At 32.3% G+C, this 17,940-nt stretch overlaps 1 protein-coding gene across 19 annotated transcripts in view; it reads left to right on the top strand.

Moving 5' to 3' along the window:
- Positions 1–17,940, top strand: part of TASP1 (taspase 1) — a 255,250-nt gene that overhangs the window by 140,635 nt on the left and 96,675 nt on the right. For 10 of the 19 annotated variants that reach the window (XR_008915611.1, XR_008915612.1, XM_016427708.2 and 7 more), the window contains one exon: positions 1,152–1,217. Coding sequence is in view for 17 of the 19 variants with exons in the window: in XM_016427708.2 (XP_016283194.1) it covers positions 1,152–1,217 (66 nt within the window). In the remaining 2 variants the exon portion in view is untranslated. Of the gene's footprint in view, positions 1–1,151; positions 1,231–17,940 lie in introns of all 19 variants that reach the window. The other 9 variants (XM_056813878.1, XM_007476676.2, XM_056813880.1 and 6 more) reach the window with 1 other exon arrangement.

A 17,940-nucleotide genomic window follows, 5' to 3' on the forward strand; every position in this document is an offset into this window, starting at 1 on the left:
ATACTTAGTCCAAAAAAGGAAAAGTGTACTCTGAATTGCCCATTTTTCAATAATAAAAAGTTGCTAGGACTCCTTAAGTTGTATCAGTGGTAGGAAGGGAGCAGGTGAACTTCATTGTGTTTGTGATAAAACATTGGGTGAACCAAAATCCATTTGTATAGTCATCAGTTATGACTCTTTAAAAGGATCTAGAAGTTATTAGATTAGTTTATGGCAATATCAACCTATTGTCTAAATAGGAACTTTTAATTTAACTTTTCCCACAAATAAGTTATATTAGGGAGAGTATTGGAAAGAATAGATATTACTCTAGTGTTCATATACAAAATCACGATTCTTTATTTTCTTAATTTTGGGTGCTTAATTGTTTGGTTCTCATGGATATTTTTTCCAAAGTAATGGAAAGGTAGCTTGGTGAAATTTATATGGATTTGAATTCAAAGGATCTATGTTTGAATCCTAATTTTATTACTATGTTACATTTCTTTACAGCTCAGTTTCTGCATTTGTAAAATGGAGGTACTGTGAAGATGATCTCTTAGTTCTTTTACAGCTCTTAATATATAACAGTTCAATAAATTTTTGATAAAGCATTTATTAAGTGTCAAGGATATGCAAAAATAAGTGTTCTTAGATATAGGACTTAGAAATTGATAACCAAAGTAATTCTTTTTCTCAAGGGGTTCACATCTCAATGGTGGGGGAAGGGATCTAAGCTGCATATTAGATGGAAAGGTCTAGCAGTTTTTACATGCAATAACAAATTATTATAGTTATATATCTACATTAATGTAATTTTTATTGATAAAACCATAGCAATTTCTGAAGCTGAACCTTTTGTGTACAACAAGAATTTTTGTGAGAACTTACAGGAGATATGAATTATGCTCGTCCTGTTCTTTGAATAATTTATAGATTATAGATCCAGACTAGCAAAGTATATTTCTTAAAAATACCTGGATTTGCCAGGTATGAGATGATGCATGTTGTTATCACATTATTGTTGGTTGCAGAAAATACTCTCAATATTGTAACCAAGTTCTTTTCAGATGACTATGTCCCTTTTCCCCAATTAAACTTTTGAAGTCAGAGTTAATTATAACTTTAGAAATTCAACCCTTCCCCTCCCTCCTTTTTTTTTTTTGCTCTAGGCTGCTCTTTATGGATGTGGCTGCTGGGCTGAAAATACTGGCGTTCAAAATCCTTACTCTACAGCTGTGAGTACCTCAGGTATTTGCTGCTTTCATGACCATTATTTAAATTGTTATTTAATTTTGTATATTTAAATGATTGAAAATTTTTTATATTAATGCTATTGTAATGCAGAGAATCTAGAATAGTCATTTTACCGCACATTTTAAATAGGCTTGTTAGAAATCTTTGTTATTTGTGGCCTTCTAAAGGTTCCTGAGTTTCATAAAGGTTAAAATTTCCAAAATTAGATTTTTCTCCTCACTAGCAACCTTAATTTTCTTTCAACTGCACTTAATAGAAAGTAGAATTTAATTTTTTGACCACTCCTTTTGTGTATGTTAATTCAATTGATATTTATATGTTAGATAGAATCTTATTTTAAAAGTGACAGTCTATTACAGAAGTGAGTAGTAGACTTCCTGAGGAAATTATTGGAATAGAAGCCTGATCTAGTGCTGAGTATGATTCTTTGAACAATGAAGTTCACTACTACTGCTGGAACTCTTATTTTTTTCTATAGATTATAGGATATGTTTAAAAAGAAAATTAAAAAAAAACACCACAAATCTTGCATGACCCAAGTGAATAACTCATTAAAGTAAAAAAGATATACAAATATTTCTAAATTGGCAAATGGTATTCAAATTAATAATTGATAAGTGCTTTTGCTTTGTGTCAATAAAGCTTTAGTATTAGTGTTATCTTCAGCTTATTATAACATTCCAGAAACCTTCCTTTTGAATGAATGAGAAATTGATAAACTTAGTTGATTTTATTGGGTTTACTGAAAATCTGACAAACTATAATCTTGAAGTGAAAATTTATTTCAAGAATCTAATCGATTCTTCTAGAGATAATTTTTTTTAGGCCATTTAGTTTTGGAGTGTCATGTGGCTGAATGTACTTTGGGCTAAATAGGGGATAGGAGACCTTTAAATTTTATCCCTTATTCTACTATTGTGTGACTTTACCCAAATAATTTTTTTTCCTATATTTTTAAATTTACTTGCCTAGACCACAAGAGGCTAGTAATATTTTGTTTTTTTCAGAGAAATTGTTGAGGTCCACATGAAAGAATGTAGGATAGGATGCTTTTATAAAAATATAAAATTATATAAATAAAAGATTACTATAATTGCACATTAATCTTCCTTTGTTTTCAGGCAGTATAATGTAGTTTTTAAAGAATTTGATTTGTAGTCAGGAAAACCTGAGTTCAAGCTCAGTTTGATAAAATGTTCCATTCTCTGTGTGACCCTGGGCAAGTTCATACAATCTCTCAGATGTTCCAGGGAATATAATTACACAGTCGTTGCTGATCTCCATTGGTAGAATAGGTTTCCTCAATTTGAAGAAATTCAGGTTCATTAAAATTTTCGCATATCCCCAAATACACAATAGTAAAGTTATATATTAATAGCCAGGTAGCACAGGGATTATTAGAGTGCCAGTCCTATAGTCATAACTTCCTGAGTTCAAATTGGTCCTCAGACACTTTCTAGCTGTGTAACCAAGTTATTAAACTGTGCTGTGGTTCCTCATCTTTAATAATGCTCTGGAGAAGTAAATCTCAAACCACTCCACTATCTTTGCCATGAAAATCTCAGATGGAGTCGCAATCGGACATGACTAAAAATTGAACAACAAAATTATATATGTGTATATATATATATATATATTTATATATGTACATATATACATAAATATTTATTTTTATGTACCCATGAAATATATGCACATAACTTTTTTGCATTCTCAGAAGTGCTTTATTTTTTTTGTTGTTGTTAATACAGAATTTACTTTGTTTTAATAACATTTTTCTGTGGCTGGGATAGGTTCAAAGACCTGTACATGTGTTGAGATCTATTTAATTTGTTTTGGAATATCATATTATAGAAATCCCTTCATTAGTGTAGGTTGTTGACTCCCTCTTTAGCTATAGTCTTATAGAGTTGTTTAGTGCCCGTGTTCTTATGACCAGTATGTGTCATGGGGAAGATGTGAACCCAAATCTCTCTTATTCTAATGTCAGACTTCTTTTATGCCAAATAACCTTAAATAAAACAAACCCAAAAAACTCCTTACTTTTTATGTTCAAATAAATACTAAATATCTGTTCTGTCAGAAGAACAGAAAGGGCTAGGCAGTTTAGGTTAAGAGACTTTCTCACGGTTATACTACTAGGAAGAGCCTTGCCAGATTTGAACACAGTACCTTCCTTCTTTAGGCCTGTGTATCTATGCCTCGAGCCACTTTACCATACCAAAAACAGAATTTTGTTTGATAATTAGGTGATGATGATGAAGATGATGGTGATGATAATTCACCTTTGCATTGTGCATTTTATAGAAAACATTCCTTACACAAATATATTGAAAATTTGCAATTGAGGAAACTGAGGCAGACAAAACACATTACTGTTTATTGTCAGTGTCCAGAGTGTAACTCAGGTTCCCCAAATCATAGATTGAGAACTGGAAGAGATCTTTGAGATTACTGAATCCAACCCCCTTCATTTTCCAAATGAAGAAATTGAGTCACAGAGTTGTGAATCTCTCAAAGGCATAGTAGCTAAGGCAGGATTTGAATTTTTAATTCCTCTCCAAATTCAATTCTCTTTCTACTACACCATGCAGCTAATACAAGTTAATATCCCTATTTTATAGAAGAGAAAACTGACACTCATCAGGAATAAGTTATTTGATCAAGGCCACATAACTATATTGATACTTCAGTTTTTTATTTCCAGGGCCAGTTGTCTTTCCACTCTAGTATGTATCTTTCTAGCCAAATATATAATAAGTACTCACTTAGTGTAATCTTATGAATTAGACACTGGAAGTTTAGGATTCATGTATTTTATTCTTAGCTACAATATTGGCTGTCACTTTGATTAAGGGACTCAAGATATTTAATCTTGAGCTTTTTTCTGTGTTTCCAGAATAGAAGTATAGGAATGTTGAAGGGTTTATTTATTTTTTTCTTTCTCTACCTTATACCTACTGGTAGTATTAAAAATTAGAGAATTTTAACTGGCGAGGCCTACAGTTTAAATATTTGGCTCTTCTTTTATATTCTCTCTTGTTGCTAATCTTAAACCAGAAAACTATAATTCCAGACTTGATACATACCAGAATGTGACTTAATGTGGATATTGAATGGTCTCAAAATATTCATTACTGATTTGAAAACCACTTGGAAATTTAATAGGTAAGAAAACAAATCTTAGAATTGATTTGGGAAAAAATCAACTTCAAAGATTTAGTGGAGGAAAGGTATTTACTTCTGAAAAAAGTTATTTTAGGGCACTATAACCTCAATCCACAGTGTGATATGGCAGTTGAGAAAACTAAAGTCTATTTACTTGTATTAAGAAAAATCAAGTCAAGAAATGAGGTTATTGTGCTTTTGTACTTTATCCTGATTAGATAATAGCAATGTGAGTAGATTCTTGGACTTAGTATTAAGAACCTGAGTTCAAATATGGCCTCAGACAAGTGACCTTGGCAAGTCCTTTAGCTGTTGTCTACCTCAGTTTCCTTGATTGTAAAATGAGCATGATAATAATAGAACCTATCTTCCAGAGTTATCATGAGGATCAAATGAGATATTTGTAATGCACTTAGCATAGTGTTTGGCACATAATAGTTGTTATACAAATGCTCGTTATTATTATTATTAGACTACATTTGGTTTTGGATGGCATATTTCAATAAAGTCAGAGACAAGCTATACAATATCTGTCAGGCAGTCTGGTGAAGCTTCTGCAATATTGGGATCATTTAAAATAAATGTAGATATTTAGAATAAAAAATTAAGGCGGTATCTGCTAGTATCTTGAAGGGATGTCATGTGGAAGGTAGATTTGTGCCAAGAGTAAAACATTGGTGTTAGGCATATAGAGGTATACTTAGACTTCAAAATCTATGGAATGATTATGACTATCCAAAAATGGCATGGACTGCCTTGGAAGTTAGTCATATTCTTTCTACTTTAGGTCTTCTAAGGTAGGGTGGCCACTATGTTGTAGGAGATTAAGCTTCAGCTTAAATTTAATGATCTCTGAGGTGCCTTCTAAAACTATATAACATATAGGAAAAGGTTAGTAAAAGACTTCCAGATTCAATTTAATTTGTCAGAAAGATTTATTAAATTCCTTTTTTGTTCAATGCTATACTTTACGTGAGGATACGAAGAAAAAATGAAAAATCCAACCTGTCCACATGTATAATCCTTTTGGGAAAGTTGTATAGTAGTTACATATACAGGTAATACAGTATTTTCTAAGCAACTACAAAGTAATTTTAGGATGGGTAGAGTTGTTAAATTGGAGAATATCAGGAAAAGTCTTTTTAAGGCAATAGTACCTGAGTTATTCCTTGAGGGAAATTTGTGTTTCTAATAGTCACGCATGAGGATGGAGTTGCATTTCCCGCATGGGTCAGTTTATGCAAAATTGTGGAGGCAGGAGATAGAATTGCTGAGTATGTAAAACAGCAAGGATGTTTCAGTGCTATGGACAATACTTAAGGGGTAACAATGTAGTTCTCTAGTACTTTCCAGCATTGTGTGTGACTATCTAACTAAAAAAGACCTTAGAGGTCGCTTAGTTCAACTCCATTATGTGACACATGAAGAAATTGTGGATCAGAAGCATTAAATGAATTGGCCAAAGTCACCCAGATATTAAAGGTCATAGCCAGGATTTGAAATCAAATATGATTCCAGATTCAGCTCTTTATGCATTATTCTCAATTTAGTACCCAAATGTAGCACTTTTCACTGATTCATCTGAATGACTTTGTTAAGTATGTCTACTTTGTATTTGTCGTTTTTAAAAAATTATAATTTTTTAAATGATAAAAAGTGGACTAGATAAATGGAAGGCACCAGCTATATGAAGTTGACAGCTCTCTTAGCCACATGGCCACCCTACCCACTTAAGCAAATTCCAGTCCAGAGACAGACCCTAATACTTTCCTCAGTTCCAGAGTCTAAGGAAAAACACCCTACTTTGTCTTCCTACTCCTGTGCTGTTTGTGGGGTTCCTTTCCCAAGCATCTTTGCTTTGTAAACTCTGTCTGGAATGGAGGTGGGTCTTCCAGATGCCAGGAGTCATGTGACATTTAGAATGCCCACATAGTGTCCCTGTGTACTTTTCTCTGCTTGACTTTGCTTAGTTACTTAGTTGCTTCACATTCCAAGAAGTTTGTTTTCAGATAAACACAGGACTTGTCTTCACCCTGTTTCAGCAAGAGGGATGAAACAATCTTAAATGGAAAATTTTTTTCCCTTTAAAAAAGCGGTGTTGGGTGCCAGAAAGGGGTACAGATAAATTAATTTTCCATAATATACATTTAAATTCACGTCTAGTAGATTCAGGGACAGTCTATTCATTGTGCTGTGCTGAAAAAATCATATAAAAAATATCCAACAGATGATAAAATATTTAGAGCAGGACTTTTTGTGCTAGCTAACTAACATCATAAAAAACAGTGACTACCATTCTACTGGGGAATGGCTGTGTGAATATTAAATTATTTACTATTTCCTACAGAAAAAAATACTAATTCCTATAATTGACAAAATAAATTATTGGTACAGTTAAATCTGTGCTTTTAGGAAGATAATTTTGTTAACTGTTGACTATTGCAATAAGGCAGGTTAGAGGTGATGAGGACCTGAACTAAGTGGTGTTTGTTCAAGTAAAGTGAAAGAGATGGAAGTGAGAGCTCTTTTAATGGTTCAGTCAATTCAATTTGACAACTCTTTGGATATTGGGAGTGAAGGAGAATGAAATGTTGAATGTGATTCAGAAGTTGCAAGCAACAATGATTGGAAAGTTGGTTGTGTCCTTAGTAGGAAAGGAGGGGTTTGAAAGATTGAGTGTAGGTTAAGATAATGAGTTCCATTTGGGGTCTGTTGTGTTGAAATGCTTGTATGAATATCCAGGTGAAGCTGTTGACTGCCAAATGACATATGTTTGAAGGAACTTGGAATGTTTAGCTTGGAGAAGACTTGAGGAAGAAATTATTGCAATCCTCAACTATTTGAAGGGCTGTCATGTGAAAGATAGATTAAACTTGTTCTGTTTGACCTAGAAGGCAGAACTAAGAGTATTGGATGGGTTTTTTTAAAGAGGTAAATTTAATCATAATGTTCGGAAAAACTTCCTGAAAATACATGCTGTCCAAAAATGGAGGGTACTGTTTTCCATTCCTCCTCACTGAATCATAGGATTCAGTGGAGGTCTTCTAGCAAAGATTTGATGACCACTTGTCAAGCATGTAAAGGAGAGGAGTTTTTTTTCCTTCTGGCATTTGATGGACTAAGTGCTTTTTTAAAGATTTCTTCCAAATTTGAAGTGTTCTATCCTTATTCCGTTTATGCCCAACATAAATTTTAAAGCATTCTCTAATATCAACCTTGTATGTTTTATAATTTTCTTTTTGTGTTTAAAATACTTCTGAATAGTTGCTCATTGACCAACAGGATGAATAATACACAGATGTCATTAATTATTTGGTGAAGAAGCTATTTCTTTGATGACTTATCATTTATAGAAATTGGAAACAAATATTAGTTTAAAATGATAATAAAACAAGTTTCATTTGGCCAGTTCAAAATAAACAAAGGATAATTGTCTTTTAAATTTCACCTTGTGCTCACTAAATACTTCTGTGTCCTAGACAAACATCTGAAGTAATTATCATCCAGTTGTTTAGGTGAGAAAAGGACACAGCAGGGAAGCTGGACCTAGGTCTATTTTCTCTTATTTGCCTCCCACTTTCATGGTTGATTCCAAAGAAAATATTATCCCCATTGCTTTATAGAAGCTATTATTCCATGTAAAAGAAACAATTTCTGTATAGTGTTTCTAAACTAAGAAGAGACATAGACTATATTGTTTAAGCACCAGGCACTTAGGCCCAAAATAATAAAATGACATAGAACTTCTAATAGTCAGAATCTGTTGGATGACTCTTTGAGAATCCTTGAGTATCATTGCTCCCAGATATGAGGTAAAATGCCACACTTAAAAATATTTTAAAAGCACTTGATTTTTTGGACTAATCAAATGGTTATTGGAAAATGTCCCTGTGTAGATAACGCAACAAGTAAACTAACAGCTTTCAGAACTAAAATGATTGTTTTATTAGTAAATGATTTCTGCCCAGATAGTATCATCACCTGTAATTTAAGATTACTTCCTATTTGATGAACTTTTAATACATTGTTTACTGCTTCCTTGTTAGCTGAAATTCATTACATTTCAAAAACATCTGATATCCAAATTCAGAACTGTATGAAATAATATCTTTACCAGAACAAGTCAACATTATGTTTTCTTCTATTATTAAGGATAGAAAATGTATCATTATGTGTGGGGTGTTTTTTTGCACAGAAATTGAATTCAGATTTTTAGTTTTTGTATAAAAAAATTTAAATTATATTCATGATCAGCCATTCTCTCAGTACTACTATATGCTTGCTATGTATTCTTAACAGTAAATGATCAAGAAAAGTATAAGGTGAGGTGTATGCCCTGTCTGTGATCCTAATTAATTTCATAATGATAAATACAATAAATTATAAAATATCCTGACCATCATTGAATTTTTTTTTAGCATCTTTACCTCAGACAGTGATGGTGAACATTTTAGAGAAGAGGGTGATGTGAACAATGTCCTCAGGTACACATGGAGAGTTGGACAGGAGTATCTCAGTCCTGTGTCCCTCTGACTTTCTCATAATGAACTCTGTTGAACTCTGTGCTGTGGTGCTGGCACACTTGCCCATACATAGGATTCTGAGTTCCCCCTCTGGCATTCATGACATAAGTTTGCCACCATGGACCTAGGATGTGCCAAAATGCTGGCTAGCTAATATCTCAATCTCTTTGTATTTGTCTTTTCCTTTAAACCCTTTCCTTCTGCCTTTGAATCAATATTGTATATTAATTCCAAGGCAGAAGTGTTGTAAGCGTGAGGCGATGGGAGCTAAGTGACTTGCCCAGAGTTACACAGCTAGGAAATGTCTGAACTGACAGAATTGAACCCAAGATTTCCCATCTCCGTGCCTGGTTGTCTATTCACTGAGAAACCTAGCTACCCCTAGTCATTGTTAAACCAAAAACCTCTATGGGAAGTATGCCATTCTCTCCCCCTTTTTTGATGAGGAATTTTTACATTGGTCAATCTTGAAGATAATTGAAGCACTTTCATGTTACCTATCTCCTTTCTGATTGGTTCTCTTTGTTCTCTAAAGGTTTATGGGTAGCTGCTAGCCCCTTATACCCTTTAGTGACTATTGTGTTAATAGTACCTGACTAAATATTTTTCTTGAGAATTTGAGGTAATTGAAAAAAGTACCTTACCCCTTTTGTTAGAGACTCCTGCTTTTGTGGGTGAATATTTTGTGCAAAATTATGAGGCACTGTGCATTTTTTAAAACATGTCATTTCTCATCTCTTTTGAAGAAGGAAAATATTTTCACCTAACAACACATGGTAAAATAAAATATAGTAAAACCAGAAGCAAAGGATGAAGTTATAAATTAAAATGCTGATACTGTATATTTAGTGTAATTCTCTTTTTGGTTGTCCTCACTCAAAAGAATATCTTTTCTTCTATATTGGGAAGTGTACCTGATGTCACTTGGATAGAGAGTAAGTCAAGAAACTTGTCAGATATTTCTTAGATTCTCTTCATATGGTTTGCAGAAGCAGAGCTGGATTTTCATTTCTCCTTTCATTCAACAGGAGTTCCTTTCATGTTTGAAAATTGAAAACGCGTGTTTTTCAGTGTGGAGCAAGGATGTGTGTGCCCTCTGGCACACCTGTTTCTAATTTCCTGACTTGAAAGCATAGCCCATCAAAAGAAGCAGAAAAACAATTTCTTTCTGACACGCTGCTTAGAGGCCCTTACTTAACTAAAGGCCTTCCTTGCTTTGCCATCTTGGTTCTTTTAGGAGAAGGTTCTTGTTAGATGTAGGGCTTGCGCAGTACATGGCTTCCTTTTATAGTGCAGTGCCTGTTTTTTTGTTTTTTGTTTTATTTTTTGTGGTTCTTGTAGTTCACAAAATATCCTTGAAACAAGGCTTATTTTTAAGATACTGAATAATTTTTTTGTTTTTTTTTAAATATTGAATTAATTGTGCAGTGTATTTTGGAAGAATATATGTAAACAGATCAGAAAGTTAAAGGTTGGGATGTTATTTTGTTTGTAGGTTGAGTGTTTAAATTTAGTGGCAGTGTTTAACATAAATCAAATATTTTCAGTGCATTACTTCAGATTTTAAGTACTTTTAAGTCTTGCCAGCTTAGATGATTGTAAGGCACAATATGTTAACATTGAATTTTGTAAATTGATAATTTGTTGCTCTGAAAGTTGTACATAGCATAACTCATCTCTTTTGAGTGTATGAATGTCAAATTTTGGCAAGCTGTTTAATATTACTTTTCATAAATGCGAGAAATGTGTAACTTTCTTACTTAGACATGTTTATGCTCTGTATATAGCCTTAGGCATTTTCTGATGTGTAAGGTACCTAGTTTTTTAATAAAACAATTAGTGTTTGGGCTTCTGTTTCACCACTTTGGTACATATAGTATTACACAAAGTAGAGTGTCCTTATGAAAAGCTTTCTAAGTTAAGTATTATTACTTTGCCAGATATTCTGATGGCAGAGGTAAGACAAATAATGTAAGGAAAGTTGGCTAACTTTCCTGCCACTTCTTTGCTGCCATTCCACAACCTTCATTGTTGTTTTCTGTAGAAATAAAATCTTTCAAAGTTGTATGCCATTGAATTTATTAATATTATTTATGTCTTCAAGAGAAGCACCTGGAAATAACCCCTTTGACATGTAGGATTGAATAGGATAGGATAACTCCGTTTTTTTATGTGGTTAAAGCAGTGGCTACATTTTTCTTGGTGGGTTGCCTTGATAGCAGATTGATCTGTTTTTGAGAATTTTTATTTTTTACCATTCTCTTTAGTATCACATGTGGATAAACCAAATGCTATTAGCTTGAAAAATATACTGTGCAGAGATAAGTCAGAAGGAATAATTAGATGTGGCTCAATATCCCCTTAATATTCAGAAATCCTTTTCCATCTCTGTTGATGATGGTTTTGCAATTTTAATAAAATAAAGTTATTAGAATAATTATGTATATTAAAGTGAAGGAATAATTCTGTATCTTTTTCTTATTAATTACATACCATCATAATTAGTAAATTATAGAAATTTTAACATGCATAAAGAATATAAATGAAAGAGACCTTATTTAATTTTTAGGTTTTTGTGTTCATTTCACAGTGTATTATTTTCAAGGGATGTTTTCAGCCATAATTTCCCCCTTTGTTTGGTCTAAAATTAGAGAATAAAATAAAACTAGGTATTAAGTTAATGTGTAGTCATGTAAATTAGGATATAAGTCAATAGTCCTTAAAACTACATTGGTTAGCAACAAACCATATATTATTACCTTTAAGGGACATTTAACGGTAATCCTTTATTTCTGTAGAAGTAAAAGCATAAGAAAATAAGGGTGGTCTGGATGTATTTTTACTACTTTTTTCCACTTGTATCTCTTTCCAATTGGACAGGTGTGGTTCATATACTAATTGGTGCAGTGACTTACAATATTCGACCTTAAGAAAATCTTCAATGACTCCTTGTTGCTTATAGAATGAAATAGAAATTCCTTAGCTTGGGTATTTAAAGCATTCTTTCTACTTTACCTCCTCTCCTCTCCCTCTCCATCTCCCTCTCCATCTCCCTCTCCATCTCCCTCTCCATCTCCCTCTCCCTCACAAGCATATAGTTGATTCTGGGCAGTGCTGGACAATTTGGAAACTGTGAAGAGACTAGGCACAAAAAGCACATAAAAGGCCCTGAATTTCTGGGGCTAAGGAAGTCAGTTTCAATGGACTTGGTAAGTCAGCTTCAAGAAGAAGGTTGGCTCAAGAAAGAAAGTTGGCCTCAGTAATCACCTTCAGTTTGAGTCATTGTCTTAACCTGCCTCTTGGAGGGAACTTCGATGAGTGGATGGCTGACTTTCCCTTCCTGTCTTCTGTAGAAAGTTGAATTATGATTGAAGGTCAGGAAGTCCTGGCTGAATCCAGCACCAGAGCAATATTTAATTTGATATGCTAATTTCTTCTCTACCCTTTTGTATTTCTCTGTTTTCACTCTTTACCTCTTTTGTAAATAAAAGGCATTAAGGTTATTTCTACTTTGAACAATAATACTTTGAGTTGGCAATCACCACTATTATTTATAATCTTCATATATTTTAGTCAAACCATTAAAATTTAATTCTTACAGTGATAATGGTCATTCTTGCACCACCTCAAATCTTATTGGGAGGACTTCTAGCTTATTTAATGACTGATAAAGCTTGTTCATTGTTTAAATAGGTAATACTTATCATTTTAAAGAAAGCGCTGTTCATTCCTATGCTTTATTGTGTTTTAAATAGGAATACTGTTGGATATTGACCAAAGCTATTTCTGAATATCTTGAAATAATCATTTTTTTAAATATTTCTATTGTTAATAATGCAGGTAGACTTTCTAATATTGAACCAGTCTTCCATTCCTCGTATAAATCCCACTTGGCCAGTATGTGTAATCTTTGTAATATAATGCTTTTATCATTTTGTTGATACATTATTTAATTGTTTTAATTGATGTCAATAATGGAAACTAAACTATCGTTTACTTTTTCTGCTTTTACCCCCCTCTTCTTGGTTTATGTATCAGCGTCATATATTGGTGTCATAAAATTAATTTGGCAGGACTCCTTTGCCTATTTTGCCAAATAGTTTATGTGGCATTAGAATTAGTTTTTCTTCAAATCCTTTGTAAAGTTCAATTGTGAATACAATTGGACTTGGGGATTTTTACTTGGGGAGCTCATTTATGATTTGTTCAGTTTCTCTTTTTAAGATAGGATTATTTAATTAGTCTTTCCCCCCCTCTTCTCTTAGTCTGGGTAATTTAATTAATTTCTTTTAGATTATCAGATTTCATGACATAAAATTGCTGAAAATTAGCTTCTAATAATTGTTTTACTTTCATTTTACAATGATGATTTGTATTTGTTTTTAAAAGTCTTATTAACTAATGGTAATTCTATTTTGTTGACCTTTTATCCATAAAACATTTCTAATTTTAATGTAGAAAAATGAAAAAAATACCTTTTAAACCACCCACCAAGTGATTACATATTGTAGCATGGTGACATCCAGCTTAGTTGATTACTTAGATGATTACTTATCTCTCTTTGGAGAGGGACAAAGTGATAGGAGAGAGAGAGAGAGAGGGAGAGGGAGAGAGATAGGGGAGAGGGGAGAGAGAAAGAGACAGACAGACAACAGAGAATGTTTTTCTCCATTTTATTTTTTAAACCACTTATATCTGTCTTTGAATTAATAGTATGTATTGCTTCAAAGGCAGAATAGCTGTAAAGGTATGCAATTGGGATTTTAAGTCCAGGGTCATTACATAGCTTGGAAGTGTCTGAGGCAAAATTTGATCCTAGCACCTCTCATCTACAGTTATTGAAAAATGACTTTATTTTTGAAAAAGAAAGTGTTTTGTAAATATTTTCATGTAATTCCTATGTTTTGTCAAGTATACTCCCAAGTATATTATTCTATCTGTGGTTATTTTAAATGGAGTGTCTTTCTGTCTCTTATTGCAAGATTTTGTTAGTAATATATAAAAATGCTGATAGATTTTTCTGGGTTTATTTTTTATATCCTGCATTTTAAAAAATTATTGATAGTTTCAGCTAACTTTTTAGTTGAATTTTTGGGTTTTCCAAAAACATTGTCATGTCATCTGCAAGGAGAAATTTTATTACTTCTTTTCCCATTCTGATTCCATTAGTTTCTTTTTTCTTTTATTGCTATTCCTAGTATTTCTTATAATATGCTACATTAGTTATATTTTAAGTTATAATATATAATTCAATATACAACAATTATGATATGTTATGATATATTTATACATAATTACAATAATATATTTGTAATATATACTATTAATGATAATGTGTGTATCCTTATTTTACTCCTGATCTTATTGGGAAGGCTTCTGGCATATTTTTGTTAAAATTATATTTACTCCTGGTTTTAGTTTGATGTTCATAATATATTTTTTTTAAACCCTTACCTTCCTTCTTGGAGTCAACACTGTGTATTGGCTCCAAGGCAGAAGAATGGTAAGGGCTAGGCAATGAGGGTCAAGTGACTTGCCCAGGGTCACGCAGCTGGGATGTGTCTGAGGTTAGATTTGAACCTAGGACCTCCCATCTCTAGGCCTGGCTCTCAATCTATGTTGCTACCCAGCTGCCCCCAATGTTCATAATATTTTAAGGGAAAAAAACGTTTGTTACCTATGCTTTCCATTGTTTTTAATAGGAATAAGTATTTTTCTGCATCTAGCAATATAATCATATAATTTCATTGCTTTTGTTATTAATGTAGTCATTTATGTTGATTGTTTTCCTTATATTAAACCATCCCATGGATCATGTTTGGTCACAGTGCATAATATTTGTGTTGTATAGTTGTAGTTTACTAGCTAATATATTATTTCAGATTTTTGCATCCATATTCATTAATGACATTGGTCTACGAGTTTCTTTCTCTGTTTTCTGATCTTACTGGTTTAGATATCAGTAACATATTTGTTTTATAAAATGGATTCTTTACCCGTTCTTTCAAATAATTTATTTACTATTGTAACTAGTTGATCTTTAAATGTTTGGTAGAATTCACTTTGAATCTATCTGGCTGTGATACTTTTTAAAGGAAATTCATTCACGTTCAATTTCTTTTTCTAAATCAAGTTTATTTAGATATTCTGTTTTCTCTTCTGATATCTCATTAGTTTATAGTTTTGCAAATATCCTTCCATTTCACTATTTATTGTTAAATTGGTTGGCATATAATTGAGCAAAACATTTCCTAATAATTGCTTTAATTTCATTTTCATTTTTGGTATATTTATTGTTTTCATCTTTTATGCTAGTGATTTCGTTTCCTTGTCTCTTTTAAAAATCATATCAACCAATGTTTTTTCTATTTTTTAATAAAACCAACACCACGAGTTATTAATTAGTTTCTTATATTCAATTTTATTGTTCTTACCTTTGATTTTTTAGGATTTCTAATTTGTATTAGTTGAAGATTTAAAAATTCTTTCTTAAGTTTTTTTTCATTTCATTTTCAGTTCTTTGATCTTTTCTTTCCCTATTTTATTGATATAGTCATTCAGGGATACAACTTTATCCGATATTACTGATTTTGCTGTATCCTATAGGGTTTTTTTTTTTGTACATTATTATCATTCTGGAATTATTCCTTTCTTTTTTGACTGATGGTATTCCTCCCTGCCCTTGAACTGACTCAGAAGTGAGTTCAGGCAATGGAATTGCTAAATAGTGTTTAGTCCTGTTTCCACTGCTAGAATAGGGGTCTCCTGAATGCTCTTTCTGACCAACTGCAAGCTTGCCTTAACATTTCTGTTTTGACAACATCCAACTCTGCTATTGCCTCACTTACCACCACATGTTTCACACATGTGAACTTTGTGCCAGCCACCTTCTCCATGTCAGACCTCTTTTTTCCAACCTCCTATGTTGTCTTTTTTTTTTACCCCCATGTTGTAGTCTAGAAACATGATCCACTCTTTTCTTGATTCTCTCATTCCAGAATTTGATTTATGTTTGAAGGGCAATGTTACGATGGATAGCTCAGCTGAGCACTTCCTCTACTCTGTCATCTTGCCCCATAAATCCCCTGTGATTCTTTAAAGTATGATTTCTTTCAATTATGTCTATTGAATTGGAAATTAGATATAAAGCAAATAGCATATTTTTTGTTTTGTTTTTAAAAAATGATTTATTTTCTTGATTTTTCCACCATGTATTTTTTTTTATATCTTCATTATGCTTAGGTAATTTTGCTAAAAACCTTTTCGTTTTTGTGTTGTTTATTCTTTGCTTTTTAATTTTGAGGCTATAGTATAGTACTTGCTTTAATTTTTCTCTTTAACTAGTTTTCAATATTATCTTGATAAATTATAATAAATTAGCATTTTAAAATGTAATGATAGTTTATTAAGCCCTTGTCTCAAAATACCTCTTTCGGGTCAGTATATAAGCATTTTTATCATCACATTAAAACTGAGGAAATTGCATTACCTTCTTCATGTGGCTTGTTGTCATCTGGTCCCACTTTCTACACTGACTGTTTTTTTTTTTAATAATCTCCTCTGCTCTTACTGTTTGTGTTCTCCCTCCTCTAATACCTTCAATTTATATGTGTATATGCCTTCTCCCCTATTAGAATATAAGCTTCTTGAGGCGAGTGACTATTTCAAATTTGTCTTTATATCACCCTTTGCTTAGTATGGTGCCTGATACATTTAATAAATGATTATTGGTTGGTAAGTGAAAAATTTTAATTTTAAAATATCTTTAAATATTAATGACTTCTTATTCTCATTAACATAATAACACAGTGTGCTATTTATCATTAATGATACTGGTTGTTAATCAAATTTTAAATAATATTGATACATTTGAATTTTTTAGACAAACTTTTTGGTCAGACCTAAATATATTGCAATAGTAGAAGTATCCATTTTTTCCATATTTCGTTATTGGTGCATCCTGGTATAACACAACCTTTGATCTATATCTTCTTTGTTAGCAGTGTTTAAATTAATTTTATCCATTCTGTTGCATCTAGTTTTGTTTTTTTTTAAATATCACATAAGCCATTAATTCACTTAATTAGGCCCATGGAAATGGTAATACATGGAAATATTCTGAAGGTAACTGAATGAATGAGAGTGGCACCATCAACATCTATACATTAGGGGTTTCTCAATCTTCCCTCAGGATATTTTCTTTGTTAACTTCTAAATTTCACATGACTTTCTGAAATATGTCCTGAGTGTGGTTGTCATTTACATCTGTATATTAAATATTAGGATCAACTTCATTGTTTTAAACTATAGAAATAGAAATGGAAATTCTGATGAAAGATGGTAAAAAGGTATTTTCTTTGAAATCATAAAATTTTTATGATGATACTACTTCTATATGAACTTGAGCAAACTAGCCACCTTTGGCCTTATTTTCCAGATAGTGAAATGAGAAATTTGTATTATATGTCCTCTGAGATCACTCCAGATTTATTACTACCAACACCCAAGAATTAGAATCCCCAACTTCCAAAAAAAAAATAATAAGAAAAAAGATTTGACCCTAGATAATTTCCGTAGAAAAAATTAGCAGACTACAGAGGTGACAGCAGAGGATAACAAATAAGCAAACATATTCAAACCTTCAAAAAAAATGGAAATTGGTCACAAACTCTCAAGAAACTCAGATTGGAGTTTAAGAACCAAGTAAGAAATATGGAGGAACAATGGAGAAAAAAGTCGGAGGAAGAAATGCAAGAAATTCAGAAGGAAAATAATAGTTTAAAAGATATAATCTCCCACTTGGAAAAGAACCCCAGAAATCAAATGAAACCCTAAGCAAATTGGAGACCAGAATTGACCTGTTATAAGCCATGAAAAGCAGGATAGACCAAACTGAAAAGGAAAATCAAAAGATCATAGCTGAAAACCAGTAATTAAAGACGAGAATTGGGCAAAAATAAGCTAATGAGTTGACAAGACAGCAAGAATTAATAAAGCCAAAAGAATGACAAAA

Source organism: Monodelphis domestica, chromosome 1 (genome assembly GCF_027887165.1).
Source record: "Monodelphis domestica isolate mMonDom1 chromosome 1, mMonDom1.pri, whole genome shotgun sequence".
Lineage (NCBI taxonomy): Eukaryota > Metazoa > Chordata > Mammalia > Didelphimorphia > Didelphidae > Monodelphis > Monodelphis domestica.